This window comes from Alexandromys fortis, unplaced genomic scaffold (genome assembly GCF_014885135.2).
Source record: "Alexandromys fortis isolate MF-2015 unplaced genomic scaffold, M_Fortis_MF-2015_v1.1 scaffold_204, whole genome shotgun sequence".
Classification (NCBI taxonomy): domain Eukaryota; kingdom Metazoa; phylum Chordata; class Mammalia; order Rodentia; family Cricetidae; genus Alexandromys; species Alexandromys fortis.
Window position 1 is genome coordinate 2,263,525 of NW_026068116.1, and position 17,200 is coordinate 2,280,724.

Here is a 17,200-nt window from a genome sequence, read left to right on the forward strand (position 1 = left end):
TATCCTTCAGGAACAGAAAAGATAGAATTTTCAAAGATAAAAGTATCCACTTATATGAAATACACAGGTACAAATGTTGAAATAAAATCAAAGTCAACCTTACTTAACATCTGAGCAAGCCAGTGCTTCTGCGGCCTTCAGAACACAAGCACAGCAAAACAGCTAGCCAATAGCTGGAAACAAAATATATCCCATAATAAGAAGTTAGCCCCAAGTTCTGTGAATTCTGAGACTTCCCTTTCCTTGTATCTGCCTTAGTTGAAAGTGTCCTTTTCACCTTCCCACTGTCTAAACCTGTTCTAGCCAGAATTCAGACTCTCCAAGGGCTGTTGAGTTTTCCTCTGATCGCGGCTGCCCTCTGGTGGCTGCTTACCCTATCTCAGTGGTTTGAGGAAAACTTAATTCACCCTTGAAAAGAACAGACACTCCCTAGTCCCCCAGTGCTCTGGGGTACACGCGCTTGTAATTTTGCTGTCTCTAGGCCTTTTAAGTTATTTTCTAAAGGTTCTTCAGGTTTTGAAGTTTATCAAATTAGGAAAGAATGCAAGGTGTTTTTATGCTTTTTTGGCTCCTCCATTTGTAAGATCCCTCACTTGCTTCAAACAATGTTAGGTCCTACTAAGTAAGCAGGGTGAGCCCAATGAGGACCCTGACTCCACACTAACACTCCCCGCCCCCCACCCCTACACACTGTTCCTACAGGCCAAGTCCTGAAGGCTGATGGTATTCAGGCGATGGGTGCACACATGTTTGTCACCTGTAGGGTGTCAGCTTCCATCGTCTCTCCAACCTGTCTATGTCTTCCTGCTTGGCTCAGGACCCTCACTGTGGTCACTGTCTTAGCTGACTAGGAAGTGGCACTCACTTCTAATGGAAGAGTCAACTCCTCAGTTACCCTGAGTAGGATTTCTCAGCAGCATTCCTGTGCCAGCCATACTCAGGCAAACCGAATGCCCATTAACGACATTTTTATACAAACTGATAAGCTTCTCTGGCAATCAGTTCTTTTGTCTTTGTTGAAAGCCAAATAAAATAATTTGACCCTTTTCTTTCTTGAAAACTGATTTTTCTTTTATCTACGTATATGTGTTTGTAGAGTCTTTCATATGTTTCCTGGAGGCCAGGAAAGGTGTTGGATCCCTGGAGCTGCAGTTAAGGTAATCATAAGTTATCCAATATGAGTGCTGGGAATCAAACTTGGAACTTCTGAAGGAGCAGAATGGGCTGACATCCCTAAGTCATTCTCCAGGCCTTTATGCTTCTTTCTTAAATTATCATAACACAAAAATATTATTCTCTTATATAGTATTTTTAATAATTTGAGAATTTTATATATGCATACTGTGTATTTTAACAATTACTATATGTTTAAAGCATGAATTTAAGTAAAATAATCAAAAGTAACCAAACTCTGGTAGACGGAAAGTAAGAAAGCTTGAGCATCTATTTTCTTACTTAACAAGTATTTTTCCACAGTTCCCAGCATTTTCACTATCATCACTGTGCAGCCGCATATGTTCACAAACCCTATTCCCTCTCTTTAAAAAGTGAGTGAGAAGCTAAAAAGACACGCTTCTCCAAGTAAATTACCAACAAAGGAAAAAAATCAGTTGATCTACAACGGGGAAAATTAATCCACGCCACACATGCAGTCTACAGTGGTCTGAACTCAGATGCAGTTTCCTCACGTGAAATGAAGACCTGCGTGTACTGTGAAGCAGTGTGATACACTGTCCCAGGAGGAAGAAACAGCAGATTTTATAAGCGTAATAACTATATAGTTATTAAACCTATAGTACTATAAGCTTAGACATAATTTATATTTTCATGAGGAAAACACTCCAAGCACTATATACCATATGGTCCCACTTAAAAGTGTTCCTGTTCTTACATTTTATACACAATAGCACACATTATCAAATTTGGAAGTATGTATACTAAATTGAAATTATGTCATATTAGTGGTAAGATTTGGGTAATTTTTATTTCTTTTTCCATATCTGTGTTTTCTGATATAGAACTCTCTGTTCATGTTTTGGGGAAGTTGTATTTTAATCAGTCGAGACATGCCGTGCTGATTTTCTATGTTCTATGCAGCTACACCTCGTTCCTTCTTATGCAGCATAGTAAACCAGAGCTGCCTCTAAGGACAGCCCAGCATCCCCGGAGGCGGCAGCATGTACACACACCGCCCGCCACAGGCTTCTGATGTTTCCACTGTTTCCTTAACTGTGAAGTTCCCATACGTCCCCACACTGCCGCCTAAGGAAAGTGAGTGTTTGTTCTCTAAGCACTGGCTTCTGCTGCACTCTACTGGAACATTCCCTGATGTTCTCCACAGAAAGATCAATAAAGTATGCCTAGATCTCTGCTACACGTGAACAAAATGGTCTCTTTGAGGTTCACGTATGTCCAGGGTCCCTTAACAATATTTTATCTAATAAAATGCTTTTTTACAAACACACACACCAAACATTTGTTCACATGTTTAAAAAAAATGGTTGTGTACTTCATTGATTATGATATGGTAGAGGAAGCATTTTTATTTTTTTATTTTTTTTAAGAATAGGTTTTATTTATTTATTTATTTATTTATTTATTTATTTATTTATTTTTCGAGGCAGGGTTTCTCCGTAGCTTTTTGGTTCCTGTCCTGGAACTAGCTCTTCTAGACCATGCTGGCCTCGAACTCACAGAGATCCACCTGCCTCTGCCTCCCGAGTGCTGGGATTAAAGGCATGCGCCACCACCGCCTGGCTAGAGGAAGCATTTTTAAACTTTATCAATTTGTTTCATATAATGTACTTAGAGCTGTATTGTTTTTCCTCATCACTTCTAAGCAAACTGAAAGATCTACCTTCAGTCACCCTAAGAATGCAGTAACCCCTGGATGCACCTGACCCTGAAGTGTGGAAGCCACGGTTACCTGCTTGTTGTTGGGTTGTGATCCTAACTGGGTTGAAGCAGGCTCTTCCGCAGTTTACTGGGAAGTAGCCAAGTGACTTACATCCACCTGTTTTTTCCAGTGGCCAGCACTCAGGTCTTAATCTCCTACCTTTCAACCGTTGCCCCTTCCCCACAACACCTGCAGTTAATATTCTGCATGACGTTCTCCCAGTGAAAAGTAAATGAATTTATGTTGGCCCCAGATTCCACAGAACCGTGTCCGGAGAAGCCTCGGTACCACCAGTGCAGTGGACCAGCTCAGGCTGTGCTGCCTCGGAACGTTCTACGCACAGGGAAGTCCAGCCGTCTGGGACATTAACGACAGAGACATTGGCAAGAATCCCGACTGAGAAAATACTTCTCAGTTTTTACTAATACCTGCTAAAATTATGTTTTGGCCTCAATGCCTGGAAAGAAAATTCTGGAATGACCCCTTCTTTTGACTTTATAATCCGCATAAATCTCTCAAAGAGGCTTCACAAGGAAACTTTCCACGGAACATTTCTTCTGGGGGAGGGGGCAGCAAGCTTCTGAGCAAGGTCCCTCTCTTTCTAGCTGCCCCAGCTGCACACCAGAGCACAGTGAGGAGAACCCAGGAGTGCGAGGCCATTGCAGGAGTCCTGCCCGTAAACTCTAGAGAGTGACGATAGGAAGAAGCCATCAGTGCCTGAGTGGGGAAGGCACCCCAGCTTAGCTTCCAGGGGAGCAGATGGAGCTCCCAGGGCTGCAACAATCTGCCCACAGCCACAAAGAAGGCAGCAGTAAGTCAGAGAAACCCAGACGTATGTGACTCTCGGAGCTGCTGCCTCAGCGACTCTGGTTTTGTTCCCGTCTCAGCCATGGGCAGTTGGAAGACTGTGGGCAGGTCTTTATATACTTGAGGCTTCTTTCTCTTCCTCCTTTAAATTAAGTAATTAATATCCAAGACCTCTTCGAACTCAAAATACCCACTCCTCTTAGTATCTGCTCATGTCTGCTAATTACCCTTACGTTTTTTTCTTTGTGACATTAGGGAGTAAGTTAACCAAGATAATTTTAGAGAGGCCCTACGGGCCTAATACTCTGATATTGAGAATAAAATCTATAATTACCAGTACTGTTCTTGCTGAACTTGCCTGATGCTGGATTCGATGGTTAGCTCAAGCACTTAACTCCTTTGTGAGATTCTATTCTCTAAGCTGTTTATTATTCAGTTACCACAATTTTGCAAAATTAAAACTTTTAAAAAATCAACAAATTTGTAACCAAATAAAAATCTGGTTTCATGATGTCCTATGTTCATTATTTATCATAAACACTAAGCATATTTATACAATAAGGTAAAGTGAATTTAACTCAAAAACTATTACATTTATAAAGAAAATGGCTTGGTGCTTTTAAACAACCTCCCATTTCCATCAACTTACTTAATTATTATTCAATTTAAAGAAAAAAATTTATAAAGTCCATTTTCTTGAAAAAAAAAGTTATATTTTATCTCCCTATGGATGAAAAATTTAATTAAAGCTCCGAGAGCACATTTTTCTTTTTAAGTGGCAGCATTTTCACTAGCTAGCACAGAGTTCACCCACTGTCACACACCCCTAACAGAGCCCATGTGCTGGAGGATAATTAAGGCAGTAAGGGCAAAAGGTTACTCAAGACTTCACCATGGTGTGAGCATAAATTATAGGTTTTAGGCAAGATGGAAGGAGCAACGCATAGGGAAAATGTGCAATTTTAATGGAATGCAGAACAAATTAACTTTTTAACATGCAATGTTACTCAGCTGCAGAATGGGACTCTGCTGAGTGCTGCAGGGGGCAGAGGACCAAAGTGACACTTCACTGGGAGGCCCCCTAATGACTGCAAGCTAAGGGTGTGACTGGCCCACTAAAAGACCCACCTGCCAGCTGATTGGCGTGCCTTGTTGGTTGCTTTTTTTAAAAGACCAGGGAATATCAAAACTTTTTAGGAGTTCTGCTAGGGTGCCCCCCAAATTTCTTCTGTAGCCTGAGGGAAGTTCTGTGCTACCACCTTCACCCTCTTGTCTTCTGCCCTAATCCACTATTAAGTCCACCAGAAAGGTGGCTGGCTACAAGATGCTTCCAAACTCAGCTCCCTCCGTGGACCACCTCCGTGTGTCCCTGCCGACCTGGGAGCCTGAAATTCGATCCACACCTCCTGATGGTAAAGCAATAACCACAAGGCATGGCACCGGCCTTTGTTTTCATCCAATTAACTGAGTGAAAATGGTTTCCACTGTGAAAAGACCCTTCCTGACCCAGCTCTAAAACAGGGGGTGGGGGAGGAAGAAAGAGAATGGACCAGCAATGCAAGCTTCAGGATGGTGCTACAAAAAGTCACCATGCTAGACAGTGGCCACACGTTCAGTTTCCCACGAGACTGGGCTCTGTGGTAGTCACTTCTCATTTTCACGAGTGGAAACATGTCCATTAGCCTTCAGCTAGCCAGAAGCCTTTGCACAGAAAATACAGCGATGTCCTGACAGCACTTATCACAGCCACGCAGGGTCCTTAGCACAGATACAAAATTACAGATCTATAAACATCCAAAGGAATTGAAATCTTGCTACTTTCTAGACTTGCAAATTTCAGAGGCTGAATTCATTCAGGATATTGTCAAAGAACCCTGAAGATCCTGTGTGCTAGGTACCATGTGGGGTCCTCCCTTCCTAGCAATGAATACAGTGCCTAGTGTATTCTCCACCCTCCTTACTAACAAAGTACCCACAGCTAAAAGAGAACACAGAGCAGCACCAACTCCATTGTTCTCTCCTCTTCCTATACTGGTGCCCACAGGACAGTGCCTGAACACAAAGACTGGACATGGAGAAAGGAATGAGACTAAGACTTTGGTTTTCAGAAGTCAAAAGGAAACAGTCACTTTTAGGCTAGAGGGGGTGAGTGAGTCTTTTAGGTCAAGCATGTACAAAACATTCTTAATATCCATGGCTTTGACAGGCTCTGCTGACCACTCCTGACGTCTCTCTGCCTTAGAGCCCAGGTGAATGTCGGAAATGTTTCTCAACCCAGGACATGTAGACAGTCCGATGGAATTGCTAATAGAATCTTGAATTGAATTAAACCCATATCTGTATAGAGTAGAAGAATGGATGTCACCAATCTGGAAGTAGGACATAGTAAAAAGAGGAAGTCTCTGACTTGAATTACCACCTTCTCCAAGTGTTTACCAGGAAGACATTTGTATCATAGAAGGAATTCCTCCCAGGGAGACAATGCTATAAATATTATTTCTTTCACAGAACGGTCCTCAAAAGACTCATTTAACCTACTATGTGTCTCAATAGGATTGAACTAGTATATATTTCAAATTAAAAATAATAGATTTGCAAGAGGCTTAGTGCATTATTCACCCTAAGATGGCTTCACGGGTTAGACTCCATATCTAAAGCAGCTGTAGAAAGCTGAGCCCACAGCAGCTCCTGGGGTGGATATCACATCTCTCCAACTAGATTCGAAACTACCTGAGAACAACCATTTCAGTTGTATTTTATCCCCCTTCCTGACACTCCTGCCCAATGTCCTAATGGATATCTGTTGAGCCAATGTAGATAAATGAAAGGCTTTCCTAAAAGAACCAAAGGTGCCAACATTCCGATTCCCCTATCCACACAAAGGAAAAAATGGTCAATGGGGCTTCAGTGCTAAACACAGACACTAGGTGTCTCTCCCATCTCCCCCTGCTGTCCCACGTGTGCCCTGGCGCCACAGCCTTCTACAGTTAAAATGCCTGTAAGCTATAGTTTGTAACAGCTTGAGCAATCCCAGTAGCTGCTAAGCTCCATGGCGATGAGGACTGTGCCTGCTTGGGGTACTACTGCAGCCTCAATGGGATGGTCATCAGAATTCAGCAGCCTGTAGCCTGGCACACAGCAGGCATCCCAATAACATTTCATTAGCCAAGCAGGCAGATGGCCACCAGTTCTCCCCCATCACGGGGAGGCTGAGGACAGGATGATCTTGAATTCAAAGCTAACTTGGGCTATACATCAAGGCACTATTTCAAAAGGTAACAAACAAAAAAAGAACACACAACAGGAGTGTGTTAAAGAAACAATAACTATAACCCAAGCCACTCACAGCCCCTGTCCACCAAGGTCTATCCTGGCTAGTGGCAGGCTCTGAACCCCGAACTCTACGGTTTGTTTTAAACTTTTATAAATGTGGATAAAAGGATCCGTTCCCTTTGCTTACAGCTGCACGACATATAAGGAAGGGCCAGGGCAAGTGTGAGGACAGGGTCACTGCCCCTCAAAGCCAGCGTCAGGAGGCAGCCCAAGGCAGTGAACACAACATGAAGCCGGACCACACCAGGGGCAACCTGATCTCACCGGGAAGAAAAGCAGACGTGAAGGGTTGCCAGGATCTCTAATTTTTCAAGAGAAGCATTTTATTTTTCGAGTTAAATTATGTCAACTTTTCATAATATGTTAAAACAACGCTGTGTGAGCCCGCTGTAATGTTTTGCTTTGTTTTTGATAGTACTGCAGTCAGACTGAGGTCCTTGTACAAGCAAGTTTGACCAGTACTTTACTCCTGAGCCCCTGATTCTCGTGCTTCATCAGGAAGGTCGAGCCAACTTCTCATGCTGCTCTGAAGTACCACAGCAAAGCCAAGAAGGGACAGCCAGGGGGAAGCATAACGTGCAGAACTGAACCTGAGAGCCATGAAGGCCCCTTCCGACCTGTAAGAGCACAGCTAGAGCGGTGGCTTCCACGCTTTTTTAAATAACTGAAGTCATAAACGGTGCCAATATCTATAGTTAAAAGCAAAATCCCTGAGGTACTCAGTTGAAGGCTAGCCTTCCCATCCTTGTAAAGATGGCCAGAGGCTCCATGGAGCCCCTGGAAATTAGTAGTTCTAGTGGAAGAAAGACATCTTGGGGCAAAGAGAAGTAAAGGCAAGACAAAAATCCCCTAACAAAAGCCCACCATAGTTTCCTATTACTCGAGTTCACAAAACATGTATAAAAGATTACAACACTATAAAGCCCCAAGACAAACTAGAGGAAGGTACTTAAAACTGAAAATTGGACTAAGAGTTTAAAAAAAGTACTCCCCAGGGCAATAGTGGCACAATCACTATGGGGAAGGCCCCAAAACACATTAGATGAGGGTTCTACGCACTGGGAGCTAGACCAAGAGTGTCAGAGACATCCTCAGCTGTACAAGGGGCACAGCTCCCAGGAGTAACAGACCACTTCCAATTGGATCTGAGACCCATTCTACAGGAGGAAACACATGTCTGCTTCTGTAAATCTGGCCAAACTGCCTTCTAAGTACTCACCCTTTCTGCTGTTATTTGTTATTTTATTTGTATGAATGTTTTGCATGTATGTATATGTACCATGTGCATGTAGTACCCATAGAAGCCATAAGAGGGTGTCAGATCCCCTGGAACCAAGGTTTACAGATAGTTGTGAGCCACCACATAGTGTTGAGGCCCAAACCTGGGTCGTCTATAAGGATAGCAAGTGCTCTTAACAGCTGAGTAAGCTTTCCAGCCCCTATTTCACATTTTGGGTTTTGTTTTGATTTGGTTTTTGATTTGTTTTTTGCTTTTTTTTGTTTTTTGGGTTTTTTTTTTTTTTGGTGGGGGAGGTCCTTTTTGTGTGTTTTTGAGATAGGATCTCACCATGTCTCTGAGTGGTCTACAACACACTCTGTAGACCAGGCTGGCCCTAAACTCACAGAACTCTACCTTTCTCTGCCTCCCAAGTGTGGAATTAAAGGTGTGTGTTGAAACACTCACATGTATATCCACAGATGGGTGCTGTGTGCAGCCTTCCTCAGAGAAGCTTTCTTTTGCAACAGGTGATAGCTAGAGTATGAAACATATAACTGAGCAGAGTGCAGAGAGTAAGTGATGGTGAGTTCTCTGCTTCAAAAGAGACGGCTGTAACACTCCTCCAAAGGGTTAGGGATCACGGTGGAAGACGGGGCAGAAGAATACAAAGGTCAAAGATGGGGACATGTGCAACAAAGATCTTCTGGACACAGCTGTTGTGCCCTGAATTCACATCGCCCACCGCTCTCTGCACAGGACTTAGCCTATCAATATTTCATCATGGATGAAGGATAGCCCCATGAGACCCCTGTCCTTCAAAAAGGACTACGGCAATTAAAGCTTGCTGTGGGAAGGTGTCACTCTTCTTTTGGTGTGGCCACAGATAAGTTATCCTTAGCTACTGAAAAAGTTCTCACCCACAGCCAGGGAAATAACTAAACTCAGTGAGACAGACAGACAGACAGACAGACACACACACACACACACACACACACACACATGAGGGCATAGAGTGGGAAGAGGGCTCATTTTTAAAGGGTCCCAGTGGGAGGGGAATAGGTATAAAAATGATCAAGATTTATAATAAAGTGCAAGAAACTAGCAAACAATAACAAACGAGGAGCTTTTGAAAAGCACTTCAAATGTTCTGTTAAGTACGTTTCTGCACTCTCAATAAGATCTACTGGAAAAACATTAACTGAATGTGTCATTAGGGGTGCGGAGTACAGCTCGGTGTTAGCTCTTGCCAAGCACGTGAAAGGTGTGGGCAAGACGCATGCTTCCTCTAACTGCATTTCCATCTTAGCGGCTGCTCTTCTCCACCCCCTCATAGTAAGCCCATGGCAGACAGCTGGCACTCCACAGCCTTGTGCAGTTCTCCCTGAACAGCACAGGGACACCTGATACTGGTTATCTTGACTGTCCGTGGATTCAAGAGTACTGCCACCAATCAGATAACCTTATATTGCTGCCGTGATGGATCATACAAAGCACAATACCTAGGCAGAGGAGCATGGATTTTGATTCTCTGGAAAACAAAAGATAAAGGTTTCAGCATCAAAAGATTGCATGTCTATTTGAGTTACTAGGACCCCTAAATTATTCAGTTTGAAGAAACTAAATGCATTCAGCTGGTTAGAAATTCTATTGGTGATCTTTAACTTCCCCTTTAGTCTCTGTGATAACCACCCTCCTATGCGGATCCTACACCTCTCAGGAGCCTTTGCAAGGAAACTCAACTCCACCAAAATTGGCCTAGCCACAAAGCAGTGTTTCTTCCAGATTACCTGTTATCTCATAGAACCAAAAGACAGAGAGAGAATCCCGAGGAGTTACTAGAAAGAACTCCTCAAATCCTGATCCTTGCTTCTTGGCAGTCCAGACAGTTTATAGTTCTCATGAGTTAAACATTATCTAGAACATGATTATCCAAGAGAGAAATCCTCTCCTCATTCTTCAGAGGAAAATGCAGCTAATTAAATATAATATTCCTGTGCAACATGGAGTCACCAACTTTACTGTGTATGTCTCTGTTTTCTCATATAATTGTCATACCTCATCTTTCAAAATGACATTTTTAATTAAAATGGATTATTTATTCTAATTTTCTTAATTGGATTAAAACTGAGGGTTAAGCAATGGACTAAAGGCCTCACACACAATCCCTGCATCTAATACAGATCCTAGAAGAGGAACAAGCTCATCTCAGTGTCAACGAGATCAGGACACAGGGGAGCCACACTGCCAAGTCACATGGAAAGTACGAGACACCATTTTCAACTTCACATAGATGAAGATTTCTACGGTTGATTTTGTTTAGTAAGAACCCCCAAGTCAGGCATGGTAGCTCACACCTGCAATCCCAGCACAAGGCGGAGGAAAGAACAGGAGCTCGTGGTCATCTTCAACTATGTAACCAGCAGGAGGCCAGGCGAGGTTACAGGAGACTCTGACACAAAACAAAACAAGAACCTCCAATGTGCCAGAGAGCTGAGTTTGACCACTGAACAGAAGGAATGTGATATATGCTTTCTGGAAAGAAACATACATCAGAAGCCTAGCAAATACACATTTCCCATGGACCACTTGGTCACAATAGAAACTTATCCTAAGGAAACAGTCAATAATGAGCCAAGTTTTAAAGCCAAAGAAATTCTGCAGCAGTATTCACAATAGTAAAATTGTCAAAGAAATTAATTATCCAATACTAGAAAATTGATTAAATTGATTTTAGCATAAATTATCATACTATATAGCATTAAGAAAAATGTTCTAGCAATATTTAAAATAACATGAAAATATTCCAGAGACCTAATAAGAGAGGCCAGGTCCATATCCAGTGCCCCAACCTAGATTGGCTACCCTCACCTGCATTGCAACCAATCTCTAAACTTCAACCAGGACCTGGGATGCCTAGCTCCCAACCACCAGGTCCCTACTATGCCACCCATCTAGAGCTATCCCATACTCTAAGGCTAGACTGGGGACACACATCCTGCACACTCTCCCAGTGCCCTGTGTCCACCTGACTTTACTGCACACCAGTCACTTCCAACATCTAGGCCCATGCCACCTGTGCAGCCACAGTTCTGCCACAGCTGACCTGTCCACATCAAACATAGAACTAACAAAGACATCCACATGCCCAGGCCACATCACAAAAATCCAAACAGTATCCAGCATCTCCTCTCTAAAACCTCCCAGTCCTGTAGAGATGTCTGCATTGAGAATGACCTAGATGAACCCCAGAATACAGGATTTAAAAGAACAATAATAAACTTCTTCAAAGATGTGTCTACAAAGAAACATCTCAAAGAAATTAGGGATGAAGGAGGTATTGTAGTTTGAATGAAAATGGTCCCCAAAGGCTCATATACTTTATTTAAATGCTTAGTCACCAGGGAGTGGAACATTTTGAGAAGGATGAGGAGGTGTGGCCTTGTTGGGGGAAGTGTTGTGGGAGGTTCAAAAGCCCATCCTAGGCCCAGTCTCCCTCCCTCTCCCTGCCTACTGTCTGAAGATCAGGATGTGAAGCTCTCAGCTTCTTCTCCAGCACATGACTGCCTGCCTGGCTACAACCAAACACTGAGCCACAGTGATAATGGACTAACTCTCTGAAACTGCAAGCAAGCCCTCATTAAAACATTTTCTTCTGTAAGTGTTCGCGGACATGATGTTTCTCCACACAGTAGAACGGTAACTAAAACAAGGGGAATAAATGCTGAACAGTGCCCAGGAAACACAGCTTAAGGCTGATAGAAAAGACTCAGATAATCCAGGACTTGAGAACTGCGGAAAATTACCACCAACCCAGTAATAGTAGGTGATTTCAATATCAACTTTCTCCAGGAAACAGGTCATCTGGACAAAAATAAACAGAGAGATATCAGAATGAGTTGACATCATACATCAAATGCACTTAACAGATTGTCTATAGAATATTCTACCCAAACACCAAAGAATATACATTCTACTCAGCGGCGCATGGAAGCTTCTCAAAAATAGACCACATTATGGAATGCACAACAAAACTTCACAAACTCAAAGATATTTAAAAAACTCTGTGTATCCTATTTGACCACAATGAAATAAAACTTAAAATCAACAGCAAACCAATCCCCAGTAAATACACCAACTTCTAGGGATTAAATAACTCATTATTGAATGATTAAAAAAGTCAAAGAAATCAAGAAAGGATAAAAAATATTCTGGAACCAAATGAAAATGAAAACACAGCACAGCGAAACCTCTGGGACCCACTGGAAGCAGTCCTATGATGGGCAGTGGAGCTCTAAGGCCTACATTAAAAAATCAGAAGGAGCAAAATAAATGACTTAATGGTGCAACTCAAAAATTTTGAAACACAAAAACAAACCAAATTCAAGCCCAGTCAAAGGCGAGAAACGAATTTTTAATGAGAATATCTCACTATGTAGCTCAATAAGACCTCAAACTTGCAATCCCCCTGCCTCGGCTCCAGAGGGTGTGGGGCATCAAGAGATTCAGAATTGCTGTGTTCTCCCACCTTAACTTTGGAAACTATATTGTAGCTAGATCAGCAGGTGCCTACAGGCTACAGGGACTGTCAATTAATGCATTGCCTAGTGTGTAAAATGAAGTGTCTGAAAGCATTAATTCATTGAATAAAAAAAATCTACTTTTTCTAGGTGTTTGGTTTACAATGCCTATTAAGTAATATCAAATGCTTGTCAATATCTCTTGCAAACTTTTATTTTGGAATATTTTAAAACATTGTCTCTAGTTCTATGCTTAGGACTCATGAGAAAAATGTACTTAGAAAAATAAACGTAAACCTGATTGTCATATAGAAAATAATTCACCTCAAATGATACAAGTATAGAGCTTTCAAATGTCTGTAACTTAACATGGGGAAGATGATGGGGGACCTATTCTTGTTACAGGACAATTACTTTGTAGGCACAAAGGGATCATAAAAATTCCACAGTCACAAAACAGAGCTGAAATAACTCGATAGCCCAAGTGCGGGCACAGTGATGGAAGGCTGCCCACAGGACCTACAGTGGCTGCTCAGTTCCAGGAGTGGGAACAATAAACAGAGCTATGCAACTTGTAAAGGAAAGTGCATGTCTCATTAGCAAAATAATTTCCTTGCCCCAGAGAAATTACTGGCAGAAACAGAAGGCAAGCCTCCAGAAGCTCCCAGACAAAATACCAACTTCCCTTGGAAGCACCGGAGACTTGCACAAACGTGACGCGTATCCGCCATCGGTGCAGAGCGACTCGGCAAGCCCTGTGACAGGCTCCACGCACAGAAGCAACACATTGGGGCTGGCGCTCATCTTCACCCAGAGACACACTAGAAACAGACTGGGGAAAACCTCCGCCAACTGAAATATGCAGAGCTCACTTGCTAAAGGGTTTAAAGCCCTGGAAGAAACACGAGCCAGAAACAACGCTGGCTGTGAACTTTCCTACAACACAGAGCCCACCTAGAACAATAACAAAATGAAAACAAACAACAGAGCCATACTGGAATATCCCATTATTAATCTACCGAGCTTCTGTTAGCTGTTGTATGGGTTCCCCTCTGTTCCGGTCATAAAACGCCATGTGCGAGGTAACTTACAGAAGGGCGGTACTGGGACTCGAGTCCAGCATTGCGGGCACAGACACAGCGACAGACAGATGTCATAAATGGCAGCAGAGCAGGAAGCAGAGAGCCAACAGGAGGGTCATGCCTTAGGCTCGTAAAGCCTGTCCTCAGTGAAAACTCACTCCCTTCAACAAGGCCACACCTCCTAAACCTTCCCAAACAGGGCCAACTGGGACAGAATGCTCAAATATCAGAGCCTATAGGGGACATTTCTTATTCAAACCTCACAGTCACTATTGCTATCAGTCAAGATGATTTCAACACACTCTAATTAAATAACCACACATGCTGCAGCTGTTCATATATCACTTGACATGTATCATTCTATCTTGAATTCTTAAGTAAGTCTATTCAAAGGACAAAGATTAAACTAGAAGAGAACATGGGTCCACCTTCATAATTATTATCTATATTAAAAACCCATGCTTGAGGCTAAAACCATCTGAACTAATATTCTAGCCACCTTTCCCAAGTGTAACGGATTCACATATACTAGCTCTCCAATGAGCTTTCACTAGTGCAATCTCTTCAACTGCCCGAGTAAACGGCCTTCCAATGATCAAAGGTTCTATTTTTATGAGGCTTTTTGCTCACTAACCCCAAACACCTATCACTCAAACATCAGAGATAGTCAAGACTCATCCCACTACAAACAACCACAAAACACATTTCTATATATATATATATATATATATACATATATATATGATATATGAAAGATTTCATATATATATATATATGAAAGAGTATATGAAAGTGTACAGAATTCATTAGAATTAATATGCTGTTTTCTGGCATTTTCTGGAAAATGGCCAGCAACTCAGGCTAATGTAAGCATACAGGAAAGGGAACATGTGGCTTCAACTGAGGGCGGGTTTATGCACTAATCCTGGAGGGCAGGGAACCCGTGCCGACTTCAGTGTGCCTGACCATAAGGGTCGGACAGGCAACCTTGCTGAAGCCTTGTCAAGAAATACTTTTAAATATTAAAAAACCATGTCAACCCTTGTTCTGTTCATGAGTAGACTTGATACAATCAAGAAAAATTAGTTTCGGATGTGGAATACTTCAGGGATTTGAAGTAGTTTGCTAAATAGGAAGCTAAATCCAATTACTTTTCTAAAGCTTTGGCATCTTTAACTGAAAACCAATATTCCAATTAACATTAAACAAATATCCAAGCTTATCCACATATTCCAGGCATCCTTTCTGGCTAACAACCACAGCATCTCTGAATTTAATTATTCCCATATGCATATATAGGGTCTGCTTTATACTCAAAGTATTTAAGGCAAGAGAAAAAGAAACATTTTAAACGTCTTCTGTGAGCTGCTCTGCGTGTGCAGGGTTCAAACTGAACCTTCTATATAATCACACCGTTCCTAACAGGAGCACACCAGCCTCTCCTTAACTGCGATGGCCCAGCCGCATAAATGAGGTGAACAGCAAAGGCACTTTTAAAATTCCTTAATCCTCTCCCAAATGACAACAAATTAACAAACAACATTAGATACTGTTATTAGCATGTTAAGCTTAAAGCAATTGAGATATTGTGAGCAAGGTTAGTGCAAGGCTCCCTTAACTACAAAGGAAACGTTCTGAATAAGGACGGTATAGAGGACTGAGTCAGCCCAGCAGACACTCTTCACTAAAGGAGACCCTTGCGCAGGGTGTGGCCGGCAGCTCAGATTCCTGCGTGGGAGGCTGTTTTATCGCTCATCGTACCCTAGGTCATCTAAGTCACTACACTCTAAGATAGCTTATAATTGTTCTGGCCTGGGCTTTTGGAACAAGTGATATTTACTCAAAATAGTAAGATTGTTGTCACTAAAACTGTCATTTAACTTTGTTTCTAGATCAACTCTCTAAGGACGAAGCAATGTATACACTTGAATGAGTGTAAAGATGTACACAGTCAAGAAAATGTCAGGGAACAAGGGCTCTGTTCTTAGGTATTATGGGGTGAGGTAAGAAGAAGATGTCCAGATCCGACAAAAGGAATTCATAAAGAAAGCTGGTGCCCTAAAGCCAAATCACACAAAGTGTCAGCAAGAGATTTCAGAACCCAGCACCCACTCTTGTTGACATAACTGCTAAACATGGCAGTCACTTGCAAAACCTAACGAGTTTGGTTGAGGGACTTGGGAAGTTGAATGAACATCTGGAGAGAGGTTAAGATATTCCTACAACAACTCAATAACAAAATCAACACAACCCAATTAAAAATGGATGAAGGTCAGGGTCTATTAGAAAAGTTGCTCAATATCACTAATTGTTAGGTAAATAAAAGCTAAAACTACAATAAAGTACCATCTACCATCTTCAGAACATTGGGCCATATCCAATTATATTATTATCCTCCAAACAAACAAACAAAACTCTATAAACCAAAAAATTATAGAGATGATATGAACACATAAGAACCCTTTTTATGACTGGTAAATACAATACCTATAGTCACTACAGAAAACAGTATACAGATCCTATCAAAAAAAAAAAACCAGCCAAACAAGCAAACAAAAAACAAAAAATGGTTTTTTAAAGGCTAGCAGTTTACCTGACCCTGTAACTCTATACCTAGTCATCGTGTGTGTGTGTGTGTGTGTATTCGTCCATATAATTTTTTACTTACTTTCAAAACAAGATTTTTTTTATATGAATGAGTATTTTTCCTACATGTATTCCTGTGCACCACATAAATGCCTGGTGCCCATGGAGACACCAGGAGATGACATCAGATCTCCTGAAACTAGAGTCACAGACAGTTGTCAACCACCATAGATATACAAGGAACCACACTGGGGTAACTGCAAGAACAGCAAGTGTTTTAACCACTGAGCCATCTCTCCAGCCCACTACCTATTTTTATGGACAGTTTTATATGTAAATGTATTCATGGGGTCCAAAGTGGTATTATGATTTTTAATGTGCAGAAGTAATGAATAAATGAAGCTAACTAAAACATTAATCATCTCAATTATTTAACACTTGTGTAACCAGTTAACACTTTGGTAAACTTTTAAAGAAATTTCAGAAGTACAGTACTCAAGTCCAACCCTACAACACAAGTGTGACAGTACACTTGTGATTCAGTGCCAGGAAGGCAGAGATAGATTGATCTCTGGGGTTCATGACCCACCAGCATCCACCTACGAGGCAAGTTCTGGAATGGTAAGAGATCCTGTTTCTCTCATAAAAGAAATGAAAACAAGAGACAATGTCTTCTAGCCCCACATTCCTAGGACAGGTATTTGGTCTCTTAAGGCGATAGGCTATCTTGACCAGCACAGTTTCTAGAGAAATAAGAGCT

At 41.8% G+C, this 17,200-nt stretch overlaps 1 protein-coding gene across 5 annotated transcripts in view; it reads right to left on the minus strand.

Moving 5' to 3' along the window:
- Bbs9 (Bardet-Biedl syndrome 9) overlaps positions 1–17,200 on the minus strand; it is a 402,621-nt gene that overhangs the window by 155,423 nt on the left and 229,998 nt on the right. The window contains exon 19 of one of the 5 annotated variants that reach the window (XM_050124918.1): positions 11,694–12,116. The exons of the other annotated variants lie outside the window; for them this stretch is intronic. Coding sequence (XP_049980875.1) covers positions 11,862–12,116 — 255 coding nt within the window. The 3' untranslated portion in view covers positions 11,694–11,861. Of the gene's footprint in view, positions 1–11,693; positions 12,117–17,200 lie in introns of those variants that run through there. 5 annotated transcript variants of the gene reach the window in all.